The sequence below is a fragment of the Acomys russatus genome, chromosome 25, assembly GCF_903995435.1.
Source record: "Acomys russatus chromosome 25, mAcoRus1.1, whole genome shotgun sequence".
In the NCBI taxonomy this organism is placed as follows: Eukaryota; Metazoa; Chordata; class Mammalia; order Rodentia; family Muridae; genus Acomys; species Acomys russatus.
The window spans coordinates 30828358-30845946 of NC_067161.1; the positions used below are offsets into that span (position 1 = coordinate 30828358).

General features: G+C 42.2%; 1 protein-coding gene and 1 pseudogene across 1 annotated transcript; one reads left to right on the forward strand and one right to left on the reverse strand.

Annotated features, from left to right (window-relative positions):
* Positions 1 to 10027: 10027 nt before the first annotated feature.
* Positions 10028 to 10531, reverse strand: LOC127208756 (centrin-3-like; annotated as a pseudogene).
* Positions 10532 to 11955: 1424 nt separating this feature from the next.
* Positions 11956 to 12891, forward strand: LOC127208753 (olfactory receptor 2Y1-like). The gene has a single exon (XM_051168317.1). The coding sequence runs from the start codon at positions 11956 to 11958 to the stop codon at positions 12889 to 12891; it is 936 nt and encodes a 311-aa protein (XP_051024274.1).
* The last annotated feature ends 4698 nt before the right edge of the window (positions 12892 to 17589 follow it).

A 17589-nucleotide genomic window follows, 5' to 3' on the forward strand; every position in this document is an offset into this window, starting at 1 on the left:
AATATTCCTGAGTTGGGTAATGTGTGGAGCGCAACAGACATTGAGCTAGTGTCAAAAAAAGTGAATAGTTCAGCTTAGACTTGTAGTGAGACTGTAGACCAGCTCCTCTGGGAGCTGATATGAAAGGACCGTAATCCAAGCCTGTGTGGCTTACACTGAGAGCAAAAGGTCATTCTGGGCAATTTACACCCCATTACAAAATAAAACCTCAAAAGAGATTTGATGCTGTAGGTCAGTTGTAGAACAATGCCTAGCACGGGCAAGACTCTAGGTTCAATCCTCACAGAAAGACAGAGAGAGACAAAAGAGAAAGTGGAGAAAAAGAGAAAAAGAATAAACTCTGCTTCCAGCTGCTATGATCTGAGTGGCTCTCACCCATCATGCTGGCAAGAAATCACTGAATCAGTAAGACAAAATAAATTCCCTTAAGTTGTTCTGGCAGGTGTTCTATCACAATAGCAGAGCAACCAACACACATGTACAAACACAGGTGTGCATATGTGTACATTTCCACAGCCTCTAAGTGACCAAGAAGCTTAGAAATCTCTAGAGACTCAGCACCTTTCCAGAGAATCCACTTTCAGACTCCATTCGCTCAGCAAGACTATGTCTTCCTAAGCCACAATCCACCTTCCTGTGGATCCAGCCAGCTGTTCCCAGTTTTAGCTTTATAAAAACAGCAACAGATCTTTAAACACAAACATGAATGGCCCTGCCTGGATTTGCGCATGCTCATTTCTATGCTACAACCGTAATTGGAAACACAGCTGCTTTTCATGTAGAATGATTAGGGACGTTTTGTTAACCTTATTGTCTTTGATTATGTATTTTTTTTTCAAGGTTTTAAACTTTAAAGCAAGCCCACTGTGAGGAAGTTGACTTAACTAGGCATTTCTCTGATCATATTAGGTCTGTGTCTTATTTAAGTATGGATGTCAATTGAAAGCTAGGATTAAGAGCCAATTATATGAGCCTGGAATCATTTCTTTTTTTTTCCTGCGACAAATTATTTGGTACTATGGTTGGGACTTCTTTTGTTGTAATAAACACCATAACCAAGAGCAATTTGGGGAGTAAAGGGTTATTCCATCATAGACTTACAGGTAACACAGCCTATCACTGGAGAACTCAGGGTAGAGACTCAAGAAAGAACCTACAGGCAGTAATGGAAGCAGAAGCCATATAGGAAAGCTGCTTACTAGATTGCTCTCCATGGCTTGCTCAGCCTGATTTCTTTTTTTCTTTTTCTTTTTCTTTCTTTCTTTTTTTTAGGTTGTCTGCTTTTTTTCTTTCGTTTTAAATTTTTAATTTAATTAATTTATTCAGATTACATCTCAATTGTTTTCCCCTTACTTGTATCCACCCATTCATCCTCCCCTCCTGCTTTCACCCTATTCCCCTCCCCTAGGCCTGTGACCTAGAGGGACCTTCTCCCCCCACTATATGGTCATAGGCTATCTATCAAGTCTCATCTTGGTAGCCTGCTTATCCTTTCTCTGAGTGCCACCAGGCCTCCCCACCATGGGATGGGGAAGTGATCAAATATGGGGCACCAGAGTTCATGTGCAGGTCAGTCCCCACTCTCCACACAACTGTGAAGAATGTCCTGTCCATTGGCTAGATCTGAGTAGGGGTTCAATGTTTACTGTATGTATTGTCCTTTGTTGGTGCAATAGTTTGAGCAGACCCCCCTGGGTCCAGATCTGCCCAGCATGATGTTCTTCTTGTAGGTTTCTTGGACCCTCTGGGTCCTTCTATTTTCCCATTCTCCCATACTTCTCTCACCTAGGGTCCCAATAGGAGGTCCTCACACCTATCCCAATCTCCTGCTAAGTGAAGACCTTCATGGGACATCCCTTTTGGGCAAGTGTACAATCATAAGTGAGTATATGCCATGTAAGTCTTCCTGCTTCTGGGTTAACTCACTCAGTATGATCATCAGCCTGATTTCTTATATACCCCAGTACCACATGCTCATGGGTGCCATCACCCACAGTGGGCTAGACCTCCCCCACTAATCACTAATTGAGAGAATGCCTCTACAGGCTTGCCTACAGGCCAGTCTTACAGAGTTAGTTTCTCTTAACCACTGAGCCATCTCCCCTATACCAGAGGTATTTTCTCAAGTATTGTTTCCTCTTCTCGGTTATGTCTAGGTTGCGTCAAAAACAAATAACAAAACCAGCCGCCATGATTGGGAACCAGATACCTTCCACACTGTCCTCTTGACACAATGCTTCTAGTCATGGTTGGTTTTGTTAGTGTTTGTGATTGACATTTGGGAGGAAGTGTTTATTTATCTGTGTCTCTCTCCCTCTCACTCCTGTGCACTGGACTCCTACAGCAAGGCTCATTGCTGCCTAAAACCTGAGGCATTGTGACCAGAGACAATGTTTATTTTTGTTAGGAGACAAAAGTATAGCAATAATGACTGACATCTACCAGAGGGACTTTTGGAATAATAAGCTGATGTCCTTCCTAGTTTTGTGAGCTACACACACATGCACACATGTGCACAAACATGTACCTTTAGATCTGGATTCTGTATATGATCTATGCTATCTATGTAAGAGAAAATTAATATCTAGGCTATACAAAGAACTCAGAAAACTAAATAGCAAGAAATCAAATCTCTCATTTAATAAATGGGACAATGAAATAAACCAAAAGTTTTTAAAGATATGAGGGAAATGGTCAACTTCACTGCGCACCCAAGAAATGCAAACTATAACTACATTGGGAGTCCATCTCACCACACTCAGAATGATAGCAAGAAAATAGTAACCAATGTGGAACTGCTAATGAATCCAATCACTATGGAAATCAATAAGAAATGTGCTTAAAAAATAAAAATGCCTATGGGGCTCACGGAGACAAAACCAACAACTAAAGAACATGCATGGGCTGGACCTAGCCCTCTTACACGTATGCAGCAGATATGCAGGTGGGCAACATGTGAGTCCCCTAACAATGTGAGGAGGGGCTGTCTCTGACTATACTGACTGCCTCTGGATCCCTTTCCCCTCGCTGAGTTGCCTTGCTAGACCCCAGCAGGAGGAGATGTGCTTAGTCCTGCTCCAACTTGAGGTGCCAATACTGATTGCAAACCCCTTCAGGGTATCTCTTTATCTGAGAATAAGGAGAAGGGGGTGGGGTGGGAGCAGATGTAAGGGTGAGACTGGGATGAGAGGAGGGAGGGGGCTGGGATCAGGCTGCAAAGAGATTAAACAAACAAACAAAAGAACTAAAAGCAGCACATAAGAGGGAGCAGAAAGCTTATAAAAGCCCAAGGATGGGACATCTGCTGCAAAACTCCAAGTTTTATATATGACAGGGAAGCTACATCCAGGCAATCTCAACAGTATGGTCGCCTAAACAAGACCTGAACAGTGATCCTACCAATTGGCATGTCAATGTGGATGGAAGAGATCTTGGATGAGCCTATCCCCACATGAAGAGCTACAGGACATCTGAAGGTAGAAAAACCAGTGTTCTCCAGAGACACACCTCCTGACTGGTAATCCAATCCCAAGTGACCATCTCTAAACACATAGACATATGAGAAATACTAAATAAGCTCACCAGGTTGTATTTATAATTGCATAAGTAGGCATATATGCAATAATAATAATAATAATAATAATAATAATAATAATAATAATAATGATGATGATGATTAAAGAATAAAAGGCCATGAACCCAAGAAGGAATGGAAGGGATGTGGATGGAGCTGGGGGTAGGAGGGGGTCAATTAGGTAAATATAGTGCTCATATTAAATGTCAAAAAAACCCTTAAAACTGTACCCACTTGAAAACAAACTAAAGATAGATCTATCATATGGCCCAACTATATCACAACTAAGAATTTATATAAAAAATGTCAAGTCTATTTCTCACAGAGATCAGTCCTGTCAATGTTTATTGCCACTAGGTCAGGGAACCAACTTCCATTTCCATCAACTAAGAAATGAGTCAAGAAAGGAAATCAAAGTCATATTCTCTAGGGGAAATGAATGCAACTTAAAATTATCATGTTAAGCAAAATCAGCCAGATTCAGAAAGACAATTTCAATATTTCCCCTCATATACAGAATCCAGATCTAAAGGTACATGTTTGTGCACATGTGTGCATGCGTGTGTAGCTCACAAAACTAGGAAGGACATCAGGAGGAAGGAGGAGACTGTCTTAATTATGCTGTTAGTTTTCCTGTCAACTTGACACAAACTAGAGTCAAATGCAAAGAGGAAACCTCAATTGAGAAAATGCCTCAGTTACATTGTCTGTACACAAGCCTGTGGGACATTTTTAAAAAATTAATGATTGACATGGGAGGCTCAAACCCTGGGCTGGTGGTCCTGCACTGTGTAGGAAAGCAAACTGAGCAAGCTAGGAGGAGCAAGCCAGTAAGCAGCAGTCCGCCATGGCTCTGCCTTCAGCTCCTGCCCTGAACTCTCTGAATGGTAGGCCATGAGCTATAAATCAAATAAACCCTTTCTTGCCTGAGTTGCTTTTGGTCATGGCCTTTATCACAGAAATAGAAAGCAAGCTAGGATGTTAATTGAGAAGGTAAAGGGATGCATTAGTCAAGAAACAGAAACTAGAGCTGGAGGAAGAAAGTGAACTAGCTGGGCGTGAGAGGGAATGGAAAAGTGACAATGGGAAGGGATTAAAATAGGAGCAAAGTGTAGGGTACATACGTATGAAGAGCTAATGGCAAATTCTGTTACTTTGTATTCTAATCTTATAAGTTAATAATTATGGGTAAAATTCAAAAGAAATGAAAAGGAAGGGAAGAAGAAATTAGAAAAAATAAAAGAAAGAAGGAAGGAAATGAGCACATCCTAGATCATATAAAAGAAACAAATATCAGTTGAATCAACAGAACTACTATCTGGGCATCATACGAAGACTTCAGAGAAGGAAGACAGCTGCAGCTTATGAACATGTCAGGCTTCAAGCGTGGCATGGGATTTGGTCTGACTGGCAAAGGACTAATAAAGGTCATTGTGGAGATGCAGAAGGAATTTGGAGCTGCAGAATCACCTGAGCAAGTAAGAAGTTGTCCTGAAAACACACAATAGGTCAGTAAGGTTTGACAGAGCTGGGGGAATAGAGATCACTGAGAGCTGAGAGGCAGATCTCCCAGAGCCAGCCAAGTTCATTGTAATTGCCTCATTGGGGCCCCTAGGTCTCCAAGGTCATGTTTCCTAAGCTGCTCACTCGCCACTGCTTTTCAAGAATGCTTCTAAAGGACTGGGGATATAACTCAGGGGTAGAGTTCTTACTTTCACATAAGGGGACCCTGGGCTCAAAGCCCAGGAAGGCGCGCGCGCGCGCGCGTGTGTGTGTGTGTGTGTGTGTGTGTGTGTGTGTGTGTGTGGTTTCAGAGGATCAGGGTGCAGGGGGACACTATCACCTTCTTAGGTTGGGAGTCTCAGTACTGTCCACTACATATGCTAGCATGACTTCTAAGAGACAGTGGGGCTGACCTAATTAATCCCTTCCCACTGCAGAACCAAAGAGGAAAGCGTCTTTCAGACATCACAGGGTGCCACGAGTCTTTTGTGGGTCTCACCTCAAGATAGAAGAAAGATAAAGGCAAGAGATTTGTCCTTAATCCTCAGGTAAGTGGGGACTGGATGAGATTCCTACATTCACACTTAAAAAGGAAATATTCCAATAAGCAACAAGCATTAGACTCCACTGTGTTGGGCCATTAGTTTTTGGAGCAAAGAACAGTAAATCAACATAAAACTATTTTATCCCTCATGAACTCGTACATTCTCTGTTCACCTAAACAGAATGCCCTGTTGTACATTAGATGTAAACAAGTCTCGCCTGAATCTTTCTCAGCACTTGTGTAAAATTAGTGAAAGAAGCTTTAAGCTTTAAACAGGAAGGCTCTTATACACGCAGTAAGTTGCAGGCATCGCTGAGGACCAAAGGACAGAAGTGAAATTAGAGTTGTGGAAACAAAATAAGAACGTCTTGTCAGGGTACACACAGGAAGCACCCACCATAGATGGAGACTGTGCTCTGTGTGCAGTTCATTAAAAAAACAGCAATGTCCTAACTCACTCTTTGAAGCTCCGCTAAATTCCCTAAGAACAATCACTGGTTTGGGAATATATGCTGAGTATTTAGTGTAGGTTGGTCTTGGATATTTGATTAAAGAACCTTGCGGATTTCCTGAGAAGCTTGTGGAATAAAAATGCAACAGTGTTCTGTGTCCATTGTGAAAAGGATGGGGGCAGATCAGAGCACAAGATGGTTTGTACAAGAGCATGGCAGGTTGAGGATTGGTAGAATGGTGGTCTTGGTACTTTTGGTTGGTTTTGATAGTAGCATTAATGTCCTAACACCAATAGGACAGCCACATAAGAAGGTCTACTGATAACACAGAGTGAACGTAGATTCATCCCTAACAACACACACTCAAACAAGGTGAGTAGGGATGAGTGGGTAGGTACTTTTTCTTTGTTAAGAAATACACTTACACTGTAGGACTTGAGTGTGACTCCATTATAACCTGGCAAGATCATCAAAACAGCAGCTTGGGCAGAAGGAATTAGTCCTCCATACTGTCAGAAATAGGTTTACATCCTTGCTGATACAACGTTTATTATTTATAAAGATCATTCATAGATGTAGAGACACATACAGAGAGATGGATACATGTAAAAGCTGATCTTTATAATAAAGAAAACCAAATATGGAAATATCAAAAAGCTGTGCAGCATGGAGATTAGGAGAAAGGGGTTTAACGTTTAACATATTATGAACCTTAGGAAAGTAAAGATGATGGAAAGGTGAGATGTCACAACCCAGCTAATACAAGCCTTCACTTAATCATAAATATTTTTACAAGGCCTGAGGTCATTCGGAATGGCTGTGAAGACCTGAGTGACGAGAGCATGCATCTCTTTGCAAGCAGTCTAGTTTTAGAACCCTTCGCGTCTTTCTCAGGTTTTCTTCTTGTCCAGCCACAATCTTTCTTCCTTTAAATCTGAACCCCAGCCTGAGTGTTTGGCCTTAGAAGAACAATGCAAGGGCCTTGCCAATAACCTGGGATAGGTCTTGGCACGCAGATTCAAGCAAGCATTTGGTTTTAGGTATTCTCTTTTTCAGTATAAAGTCCCATTAGGGTTTTTACAGTTGTCTGATCAATTCCATTATCCTCTGGGTATATGTTCAATAAATGGTGTGATCCAAATCTATAGCCAGGAACTTGTTGGGTTTTTTTTTCTTCTATTCCTTCTGATCAAGGCAGACTCTTGGGTGTCTCTAGCTTTCACCTATTTTTCTCTAAATTTGTCAATGCATGGTGATGGCTGGAAATAAAACATACGTGATTAGGAACCAGGATGCCAGCTTCACCTCATTTCATGTTTCACTAGGATAAGAAGGGCAGGCTTGGTGGAGCACATCTTTAATCCTAGCTTTGGAAAGCCATATGCAGGAATATTTCCAAGTTTGAGCCCAGCTTAGTCTACATGGCAAGTTCCATGCAATCTCTGGCTACATAGTGTGACAGTTTCATCAACAGTAAAGGAAGTTGATGTAGTCAAGCAGATGGTCAACCTCGCCTGAGAACTATGGAACCCAGTGAAAGTCATATCATGAATATTTTCCCCATGGTTTGGGAGCTGATCATTGAAAGGAGTTGATCTATCTGAACCCTAATGAACCCACATACATCTTTAACCTAAATACAGTGGACTCCCATAAGGACTCCATGCTGGCCAATCCCAGAAGTAGTGTGATGCGGGTCAGATGAATGAATAGAAATGATACGTGGGACACACAAGAGGCCACAAAAAAGGGAGGCTCAACTGTTATTAAACAATGGAGTCCTTCCCAGGGATATGTTCTTTTCCTGATTAACAAATTTGGACACAAATTGGACCTTAGTGCTGACCACAAGGAAGAGTGAGGAGAAGAACAGAACCTACAAGGCACTAATTAGCAAGGCATGCAAGCTGGAGAAACTAGTTCCTAAGGAACAGACCCATAGGCAATGTAAGATTTAGAAGGTGAGCAGTGTCAAACGCAGGCAGTCCCTGGTTCCAGTGTTTCAGGTAGGCATTGATGTGGTTCTGCAGATCAGCCCAATAGAAAACACAGCATATCTCTCAAGCCACAGACTCATAAGGGGGCATACAGAAGTCAAAGTCTCATTTAATCAGGAAAAGGAGTCAATCAATGACACAGAAACAGAAAAAAAAAAAACCTTGGCCTTGAGGTTGCATAGCTTAGGGCTGTGTCTTTGCACATGGCATTCTAGAATAAGACACTGGATTCCCCAGGAGGCAGGACAATGTCTTTGTCCCACTAAACAAGAATGAACTGACTTCAAGTCTTCATGCCTAGGGACCTGTCCAACAATTGTCACAGGATACTGGTGCAGGCTCAGTGACTTCATCCTCCAGGGCTCTTCTGGGCCAGCCAATCAGAGAGGGAAAGTAATTCTGTGAAAGACAGGGCACCCGCCATATTCCTCCGATTAGCCATGGAGTTGTGTTTCATGAGAAACAGATGCATAGAACATGCCAGGGCAAAGAAATAGGAAGATCCCCATAAAGAAGGGAATGGGGGCTAGAGCCTCAGAAGGAAGTCTACAGGTGAAGAAATTAGGCAAAGGACTCATTAAACTAACTCTTGCAGGGAATGATTTTCAGGTCTCATGGTAAACTGGAGTGGCCAGGGCTTCTGTTTGGAGTGTTGTCCTGCTTAACCTTAAATTTAGCTATATTCCCTTGGGAAACACTGTTGCCTCAAACTGAGTCTCAGGTCATTGTATCTTTCCATCTAGGTCTTATAATTTTTTTTAGTAAATGGGTATCAGGGTTGCAGATTTTCAGAATGGGTGACAGCTGAGCAGCAACTGAACTGATCTGTGAGGATCTGTCTGTGAACATACAAGATCTGGCACTTTTTTATTAAAGGGTATTTTTAAAATACAGCTCTAATAAAGCTGTTCAGGATATATGTAATTTATCTTATATGAGTATATATGACTTATGATATATATATAATTTATCTGATAGTTGACAGGTTTTGTTTTGCTTTGCTTTGTTTTTGAGACAAGGTTTCTCTGTATAGCCTTGGCTGTCCTGGAACACTCTTTGTAGACCAGGCTGGCCTCGAACTCACAGAGACCCACCTGCCTCTGCCTCCCAAGTGCTGGGATCAAAGGCCTACACCAACAAACTCAGCTTAGTTGACAATTTTACTATTTTTCATGAGGAAGAAATCAAAGCATCTTGTTGAAATCACTGATTCAGCTCTGGGATGTCTGTGGTCACCTTCCAGTTCCTCTGTGGGCAGCACCGTCCCTAGGCAGATCAGCCTTGGCTACATAAGAAAGGCAGCTGGTCAAGGTATACAGAGCAAGATAACAAGCAGTGTCCCTCTGCAGTCCTTGCTTCGAGCTCCTGCCTTGATTTCTGCCCTACCTTCCTATAATAATGAGCAGTAGCCTGTAAAATGAACTGAGCCCTTTCCTCCCAAAGTTGTGTTTGCTCAGTGTATTATTCCAGCAACAGAAAGCAAACAAATCATCTTATATAGCTCTGTATGGCCTTGGATTCACCGTGCAGCTGAAAATAATCTTGAATTCCTGATCCTCCAGCCTCTACCTCCAAAGCACTCAGGCCAAGGAGAAGAATGACTTTTTTTAAACTAATAAAATAAATACTTTATTAATGAATGTTTCAAAACACTTGCACTGAAATAAAAGCAACTAGCTAATGCTAAATGTAGAAGCCTCCAAATAATATATAGCACATGATTTGATTTTTTAAAGCTTTATATAAGCCCGTATTTTAAATCGGAATCTATTAATGTTAACAACACTGATTATACCAAGAAACTTAACAGTACTGAAATATAAACACAAAGCATGCTTGGATTTGGTCCTTTAGGGAGAAGAATTAGGTTGGATTTTTTTTTTTAAATGGGACTCCGGGCACAAAAAGAGAATATAGGTGGTAACTGCAATATTTTGCTGTTGATTCTTGTAATTCCTTATATGTCATCAGTTATAGTAGCAATGAATTCCTCCTGGTTTATTTCTCCATCGCCATCTTTATCAAATTCTTCTATCATAGCCCGAAGTCTTTGTAACTCACAACTCTAACCCAATTCTCTGGCAACACGCCGCAAATTCCTCAAGCTTATTTTACCTGAATCCTCATCATCAAATAGTTTAAACGTTTTCAGTATCGCTTCATGTGGATCTCTTTCCAGTATCCACTCTGCCACAACTTCATTAAAACCCTCAAAGGTGACCTTGCCCGTGGCTTCTCTGTCATAGTCATTAAGAATCTTCAGTGCATCAGTCATTATCACATCTAAACCCAAAACTCTCATTGCCACCTTTAACTAAAGACAGTCAATGGCTTGGTCTTTGTCAGTATCAGAGAGCTCAAAAGCTCTTAATTTCTTGCTTCTGATCCTCAGAGAGCTCTCTTCATTTTTTTCCCTCTTTGTTTTGTCTACTACAAGCTCACCTCTCAGAGCTAAATTCATTTTCTCTTCCAACTGAGATGTTTCACTCAAGGACTTTACCACAAGCACTGCTCAATAGCTGCCAACCTCCACAGCCCCGGGGACCACCAAAAATGATTTTTTACATCTATCTGACATTCACTATTTATCAGTGTTTTTTTACAGCTGTCATTTTCCTCTTGTTGCTCACTATATAAATTTTAAATTTTACCAGTTTATAAAATATTTTAAGGCACTGCTTTGGGGTTGATAATGTACATTCACAAATAACCCTCTACTTTCAAACAACCATATTCTACTGCAGGGACAATATAAGCATCATATACTAACAAATTACCCTCCTTGTATAAAATTGGTTTTTCAAGCTATAGGCATAGAATATTTGTTATGATAATTTCAAAATATTGTCTGATATAGCAAGAAAGAACCAAACAGTCAGACTTAAGAACTTGGTCTGGTTCATCCCCGTCTCAATTTGCAGAGATAGTCTGTCTCAGAGACTAAGAAAGGCTGGAAGATAGAACAACACCGAACCCTAATGCTGCATCTTCCACATTAGATTTTGAAAACAGGTCCCATGTTACTGCTTTTAGATCCTATTATTAATACCACGAGGACGGCACTACACCCTCTCTACAACCAGAGAAGAAAACATCATTTCCAGAGGATCGGGTGACCAGAATAAAGTCTTAGAACAAACAGGCAAGGGAATGGGGTTCAAGACAGGGCCACCGCCCTACAATCCAGTGAGAAGAGCTGGCATGAGAAAGGCTTGGTAGCCTGTAGCAGGTGTGTACAAGTCCATGCCTGGCATGATGCCAGTACAGAGGGGCGCAGGGCTCACAAGCCCATACCCTAGCTACGGAAGGAACAGTTAGCACAGATGACTGCTGGGGGAGGGAGAGTCAGTTTCCATTAAGGGTTCAGCCTCTGGTAGGCCACCCAAGCTCTAGCAGTTAGCCTCACAGCCACATTCGTGTTGGCATTACAAACTGAACTTAGTGAATTACATTTCTTGAAAGAGGCACAGCTCGAAGTTAGGAGAGTTTTGGAGAAGTTGATGGAGGGACGAGGTAGAGGAAGGAGTGGAAATAAATACAATCAAAATATTTAGTGTGCATGTATAAAATTCTCTATGAATTAATAAACGTAAACATAAAGAAAGACTCGACAGAAAAGAAGAGAATTTTAATATCAATAGACCTGTAAAAAAATTTTTGAGAAGAGACATTTCTGTGGACCTCTGGCTGTCCTAGAACTCAATACGGAGACCAGGCCAACCTCAAACTCAGGAATCCACTTCTCTGCCTCCCGAGTGCTGGGTTTAAAGGGCTGCACCACCACCACCTGGCAAAACCTGTCATTTTTAAGGCATCTAAGGAATAGCAATTCATGTTTATCATAGGAAGCATTGAGCTGTCTTCTATTTGTACAGGTGGAAGACCATGGAATATCTGAACACCAGTTCAGAAGAGGGCTTCATTTTGGTGGGATTCTCAGACTGGCCTCACCTAGAACCTGTCTTGTTGGCCTTCGTTTCTATTGTCTACTCTCTGACTCTCTTTGGCAACACCGTGATCGTCATTCTGTCTCGAATAGACCTTCGCCTGCACACACCCATGTACTACTTTCTCTGCCACCTCTCCTTCCTGGATCTCTGCTACACTGCCAGCACTGTGCCTCAACTCCTGGTCAATCTCTCTGGAATTGACAGGACCATCAGCTTTGGAAGGTGTGTGGCCCAGCTCTTCATAATGCTCTCCCTGGGAGGTGTTGAGTGTGTGCTTTTGGTGACAATGGCTATAGACCGCTATGCCGCTGTGTGTCGCCCACTCCACTACACCACCATAATGCACCCCCTTCTCTGCAGGGCACTGGTTATATTCTCCTGGGTGGGAGGCCTCGTGAACTCTCTGATTCAGACAAGCCTGGTGATGGCCATGCCTCTCTGTGGACACCAACTGAACCACTTCTTCTGTGAGCTGCCTGTCCTCCTGAAGATGGCCTGTGAGGACACAGGGGGAACAGAGGCCAATTTGTTTGTGGCCCGGGTTATAATCTTAGTCTGTCCTCTAGTGCTAATTCTAGGCTCCTATGCCCACATTGCCAGGGCAGTGTTGAACATCAAGTCAATGGCCGGTCGCAGAAAGGCTTTTGGGACGTGTGCATCGCATCTTATAGTGGTTGCCCTGTTTTATGGCTCAGGCATTTACACATATTTACAACCTGTCCATGCGTATTCTGAGAGTGATGGAAAGTTCGTTGCCCTTTTCTATACTATTGTCACCCCTATGCTCAACCCTCTGATTTATACCCTGAGGAACAAGGATGTGAAGGGGGCTCTGTGGAAAGTGCTAGGGAAAGGCACAAACCCCAAGTAGAAGATCACATGAGAGTCAGTAAAATATTTAATATTAGGTTGCTGCAAAAGCATTTGATTACTATCAGAATACATTATTCATAAGTGTGATTATATAATACCATTTTATTTGTTTGTTTTTTGAGATAAGGTTTCTCTGTGTAGCCTTGGCTGCCCTAGACTCACTTTGTAGACCAGGCTGGATTCAAACTCACAAAGATCCACCTGCCTCTGCCTTCCCGAGTGCTGGGATTACAGGCACTCACCATGGCACCCAGTTATAATACATCATTTTAATTGAAATGTCTCTTTTTTTTTTTTTTTTTTTTTTTTTTTTTTTTTTCTAATGACATTGCTTCTTATTTTCTATTTATTTTAATGCTATGGAAATGATATGGACCAAAGTCAAGCAAGTTTCTTAGTGGTATGTCCCAACATAGGGTCACCCTAGGTGGTCAAGACACTGCCTTCATTGTGCTATCCCATCTCCTCAGATTCCAGAGTAGGATAGCTTAGTAATCCCAAGACTTTGCCTTGGGACTCAGGCTGGGTGGTGAACCCTAACACTGGGATAGTCCTAATGGTTCCCACAGCCAGGTTAGTATCCTCACATAGAATTCTAGAATCAAGTCAAGAGGAGATCTGCTGCCCTGGGTCCATATGTCTGCTCCTGCCATCACCTGGAGCTAGTCACAGTGAATTTGGGCCATGGGTCAACCTTGGCAGCATGTAGCTCACTCCAGTGTGTATACTGGTCTTATGTAGACCAGCAATGGTCTCAAGGCACCAGATTGAGAGCAGGCTTTGTGATGTTTGTGGCCATAAGTGTTACATATAGCCAGAGCCTTGTCTTACTGTGGGTAGTCTATTTAGAGCCAGGGGTCTCACTTGCTGCTCGCCGTAGACCACTGGTTACAAATGAGATGAACACTGTGATACAGAGAGCATGGTAGTATGAAAACCACCTTCTTGGGACCCCACTCACACTTGTTGAACAACACACCAGACAAAGTTTGCAGATCTCTCTGGGCTGGCATAGCCCTCTCTGAAACATTGACCCAAGCCAGAAGTGTGCATGCAGCTAACCTGGGCTTAGCCTGCCATCTAGTGCTGAAAAGGCAAAGGGGACTACAGGCCAAGAGAGAATGCAGAGAAGGCTACTTTAAAGGCAGAGTTAAAGGGCAGGAAGAAATACCTCATCCTTCACTTCATAAAGGACGTTGTCAGGGACACATGACTTCACCTGACTAAACAAGGGACTAACAGGGCAAACACTTGAATGGAGAATTTAAAATAGGTATTTAAAGGAAATGAATCAACAAGCACAGACTGTATAGGAATGATGCAGGACCCTAATGAAAAAACAAAACAACAACAACACAGAAAGCCAGAAACAATTCAAAAGGCAATCAGGAGGGTGGGGAAGCTGTTCTGTGACAGGTTGACTGTGAGCAAAGCTCTGGATTTGTGCCCTAAAGAGCACAATAAACCAGAAGATCAAGCAGAAATCATTAAGCAGAAAAGCAATCTAAAGGAAACTGACTCCCTTACCCCAACAGCTGTCAGCTGTCAACAGCCTCTCTACTAGTGGTGTGAGCTCAGGAGTCCTCTTCTCATCCACCCACCCCGCACTGGACTAATGGCTAACTTAATCTTGCACAGGTCTTGTGCTGACAATTTTTTCTTTTTCTTTTTTTTTTTTCCTTTTTTTATTATTAATTTATTCATATTACATCTCAGTTGTTAGCCCATCCCTTGTATTCTCCCATTCCTCCCTCCCTCCCGCTTCCCCCCCATTCCCCTCCCCTATGTCTGTGACTGAGGGAGACCTCCTCCCCCTGTATATGCTCATAGGGTATCGAGTCTCTTCTTGATGACCTATTATCCTTCCTCTGAGTGCCACCAGGCGTCTCCATCCAAAGGACATGGTCAAATATGGGGCACCAGAGTTTGTGTGAAAGTCAGATCTCCTTCTCCACTTAACGGTGGAGGATGTCCCGTCCACCGGTTAGTCTGGGTAGGGGTTCAAAGTTTACTGCCTATATTTTCCTTGGCTGGTGCCATAGTTTGGGGAGGACCCCAGGGCCCAGACCCGCCTGTAGTTTTCCAGGACCCTCTGGATCCTTCTATTTCCTCATTCTCCCAGGCTTCTCACACCTAGGGTCCCAATAGGATGTCCTCCCCTCTGACCCACTTTCCTGGTAGGTAAAGTTTTTCATGGGGACGTACCCCTTGGACTAGTGTCTCGATATAAGTGAGTATATACCATTTAACTCTTTTTGCTTCTGGGTGAACTCACTCATTATGATAATTTCTAGTTCAATCCATTTGTCCACAAGTTTCGGAAATTCCTTGTTTTTAATAGCTGAGTAGTATTCCATAGTGTAAATGTACCACAGTTTCTTTATCCATTCTTCTACTGAGGGACACTTAGGCTGTTTCCATGTTCTGGCTATTATGAATAAGGCAGCTATGAACATGGTTGAGCATATGTCCCTGTTGTGTGGTAGTGCATCTTCTGGGTATATTCCAAGGAGTAGAATAGCTGGGTCTTGAGGAAGCCCTATTCCCATTTTTCTGAGAAAGTGCCAGACAGATTTCCAAAGTGGTTGTATTAGTTTGCATTCACACCAGCAAAGAAGTAGTGTTCCTCTTTCTCCACATCCTCGCCAGCATGTGGTGTCAGTTGAGTTATTGATCTTAGCCATTCTGATGGGTGCTGACAATTTTTTCAATGCACAGGAAAAACCTATTGCTTTTTTTTTTATAAAGGACCCAGATGTCTGGCAAAACTGATCCCAAAATGCTTCAGATAAAACTAGCTAGGAACTGAGCAGAGGCTGCTCCCCTACGCCCCCACATAACTTTTTCACTCAACCAGCCCCCTTTACAGCATGCCATCCTCCCACATTGGAGTCAGGGGCTTCTGGAATCCTTAAAGACAATAGAGAAACATAAATCTCCCCTGTTCATGATTTAACAATAAGCCTAGCTCATATAGAGTCTATCCATTTTCACTCATCAAAATTTCCGGCAAAAGATATCTAAGAGCAGGTTACACAGTCACCTATGGTGGACACCAGTGTGAAGTACCTGAGTACCAGATTTCTATTATTTTGTCCTTTTCAGACTCTGTGGAGGATTGATGTCATATTTATACAATGTCCGTGTTTTCCCAGGTACTCAAGTATGTGCTAAACATCTTTAGCTCCATTAAAATATTACAGAAATTACAGAAGTCCATATTCACATACCAAAGTGACCAATGTTTCAAGGCGTCATTATTCATAGGTGCCACACTGTGGAGACAGGAAAAATGTGCATCAGTTTGGATAAAGAAGATTAGATCTGTGCATGAAACAGGACCTTTGTCAGTCACGTAAAAGAACGGCATGGTGAGGTATACCACTATGGACAAACCCCAGAAGAGCTGTGCAAAGGGAAAGTAGCTTAGACGCCAAAGGTCACACACACTGTGGAGTGCCTTACTGTGAAATGTCCAAAGAGACAAGATTGAATCGATGGCTGCCTGAAAGTGAGAGTCAAGACCATGACTGAAAATGGACGTGAAAGGAAATGAGATGTAAAAAAAAATTCTAAAATGATAAATATACAAGCTTGTGAATATACTGGAACATTAAAATGTAAATATTAAACATATGCATTATGTTTCTGAGTTATAGCTCAAGAAGGCTATTAGAATCAGTGTTTGATGGTTATACAGAAAACAAAGGCCATCTCTGTATAAAAATATAACAGTCTTCCCACACCCTTCCTATATAAAAAAAACCAATAAACAATATAATAATAGTTGCATCTTTTATGCTTTTTATTAATGGAATTTTCTCTTGGATGATTTCATACATGTAATGTGTTCTGATTGCTCTCAAGCCCACACTCTCTCTTGTCTCTCTCCCACCGCCATATCCCTCTCTCCTTACTGGTCCCTTTCCCATGCTCATGAATTTGGGGGTTCCTGCAACCAGAAGGGCCAGCAGAGTCATGTAGGTTTGACAGAACTAGGAGAATAGAAAGTACTGAGGGATGCAAGGCGTATCTTGGAGAGCCAGTCAAGTTCATTCTAATTGCCACAGTGGAGACCTAGGTCTCCAAGGTCAGGCTTTATAAGACACTCATTCTCCACTGCTTTTAAAGAATGCTTCTATGGGACTGGAGATATATAACTCAGTGGTGGAGTGCTTGCCCACCATGGACAAGACCCTGGGTTCAATCCTCCAGTAAAAAGACTTGAAAGAAGAATGCTTCTAAATGTCTTCAGGGCATAGCTGGTGTGTGTGGCCTTAGGATCAAGAGGGAGTTTGAAAATGGGCCAGCTACTTCCTGACCTCAGTTGGTCAATGTAGCATGCAGATGATTATTGAGGAAGAAGCTCCTACCTCTTGGGTTAGGTCTCTCAGTATCCTCCACCATTTGTGCTGTGTTGACTTCTCAAGGACAGGAGCTCTGACCTGACTTTTATCCAACACAGATGAAATTAGCATCAAGGAGCAAGGTGTCTTTCAGACATCACAAGGTTTCTCAGTACTCCAGTGTGTCTCATCTGTCCTTCAAACCCAATACATCTGAAGAAAGTAAAACTGAGAGTTTTCTCACCTAGAACTTTAGGTAAGTGTTGAACACTTGAGATGTTTAGATTCACAGGGATAAAATTTTAAAAAACAATCTTGTACTGGACAATCAGCAGTGGGTTCCATTGTAT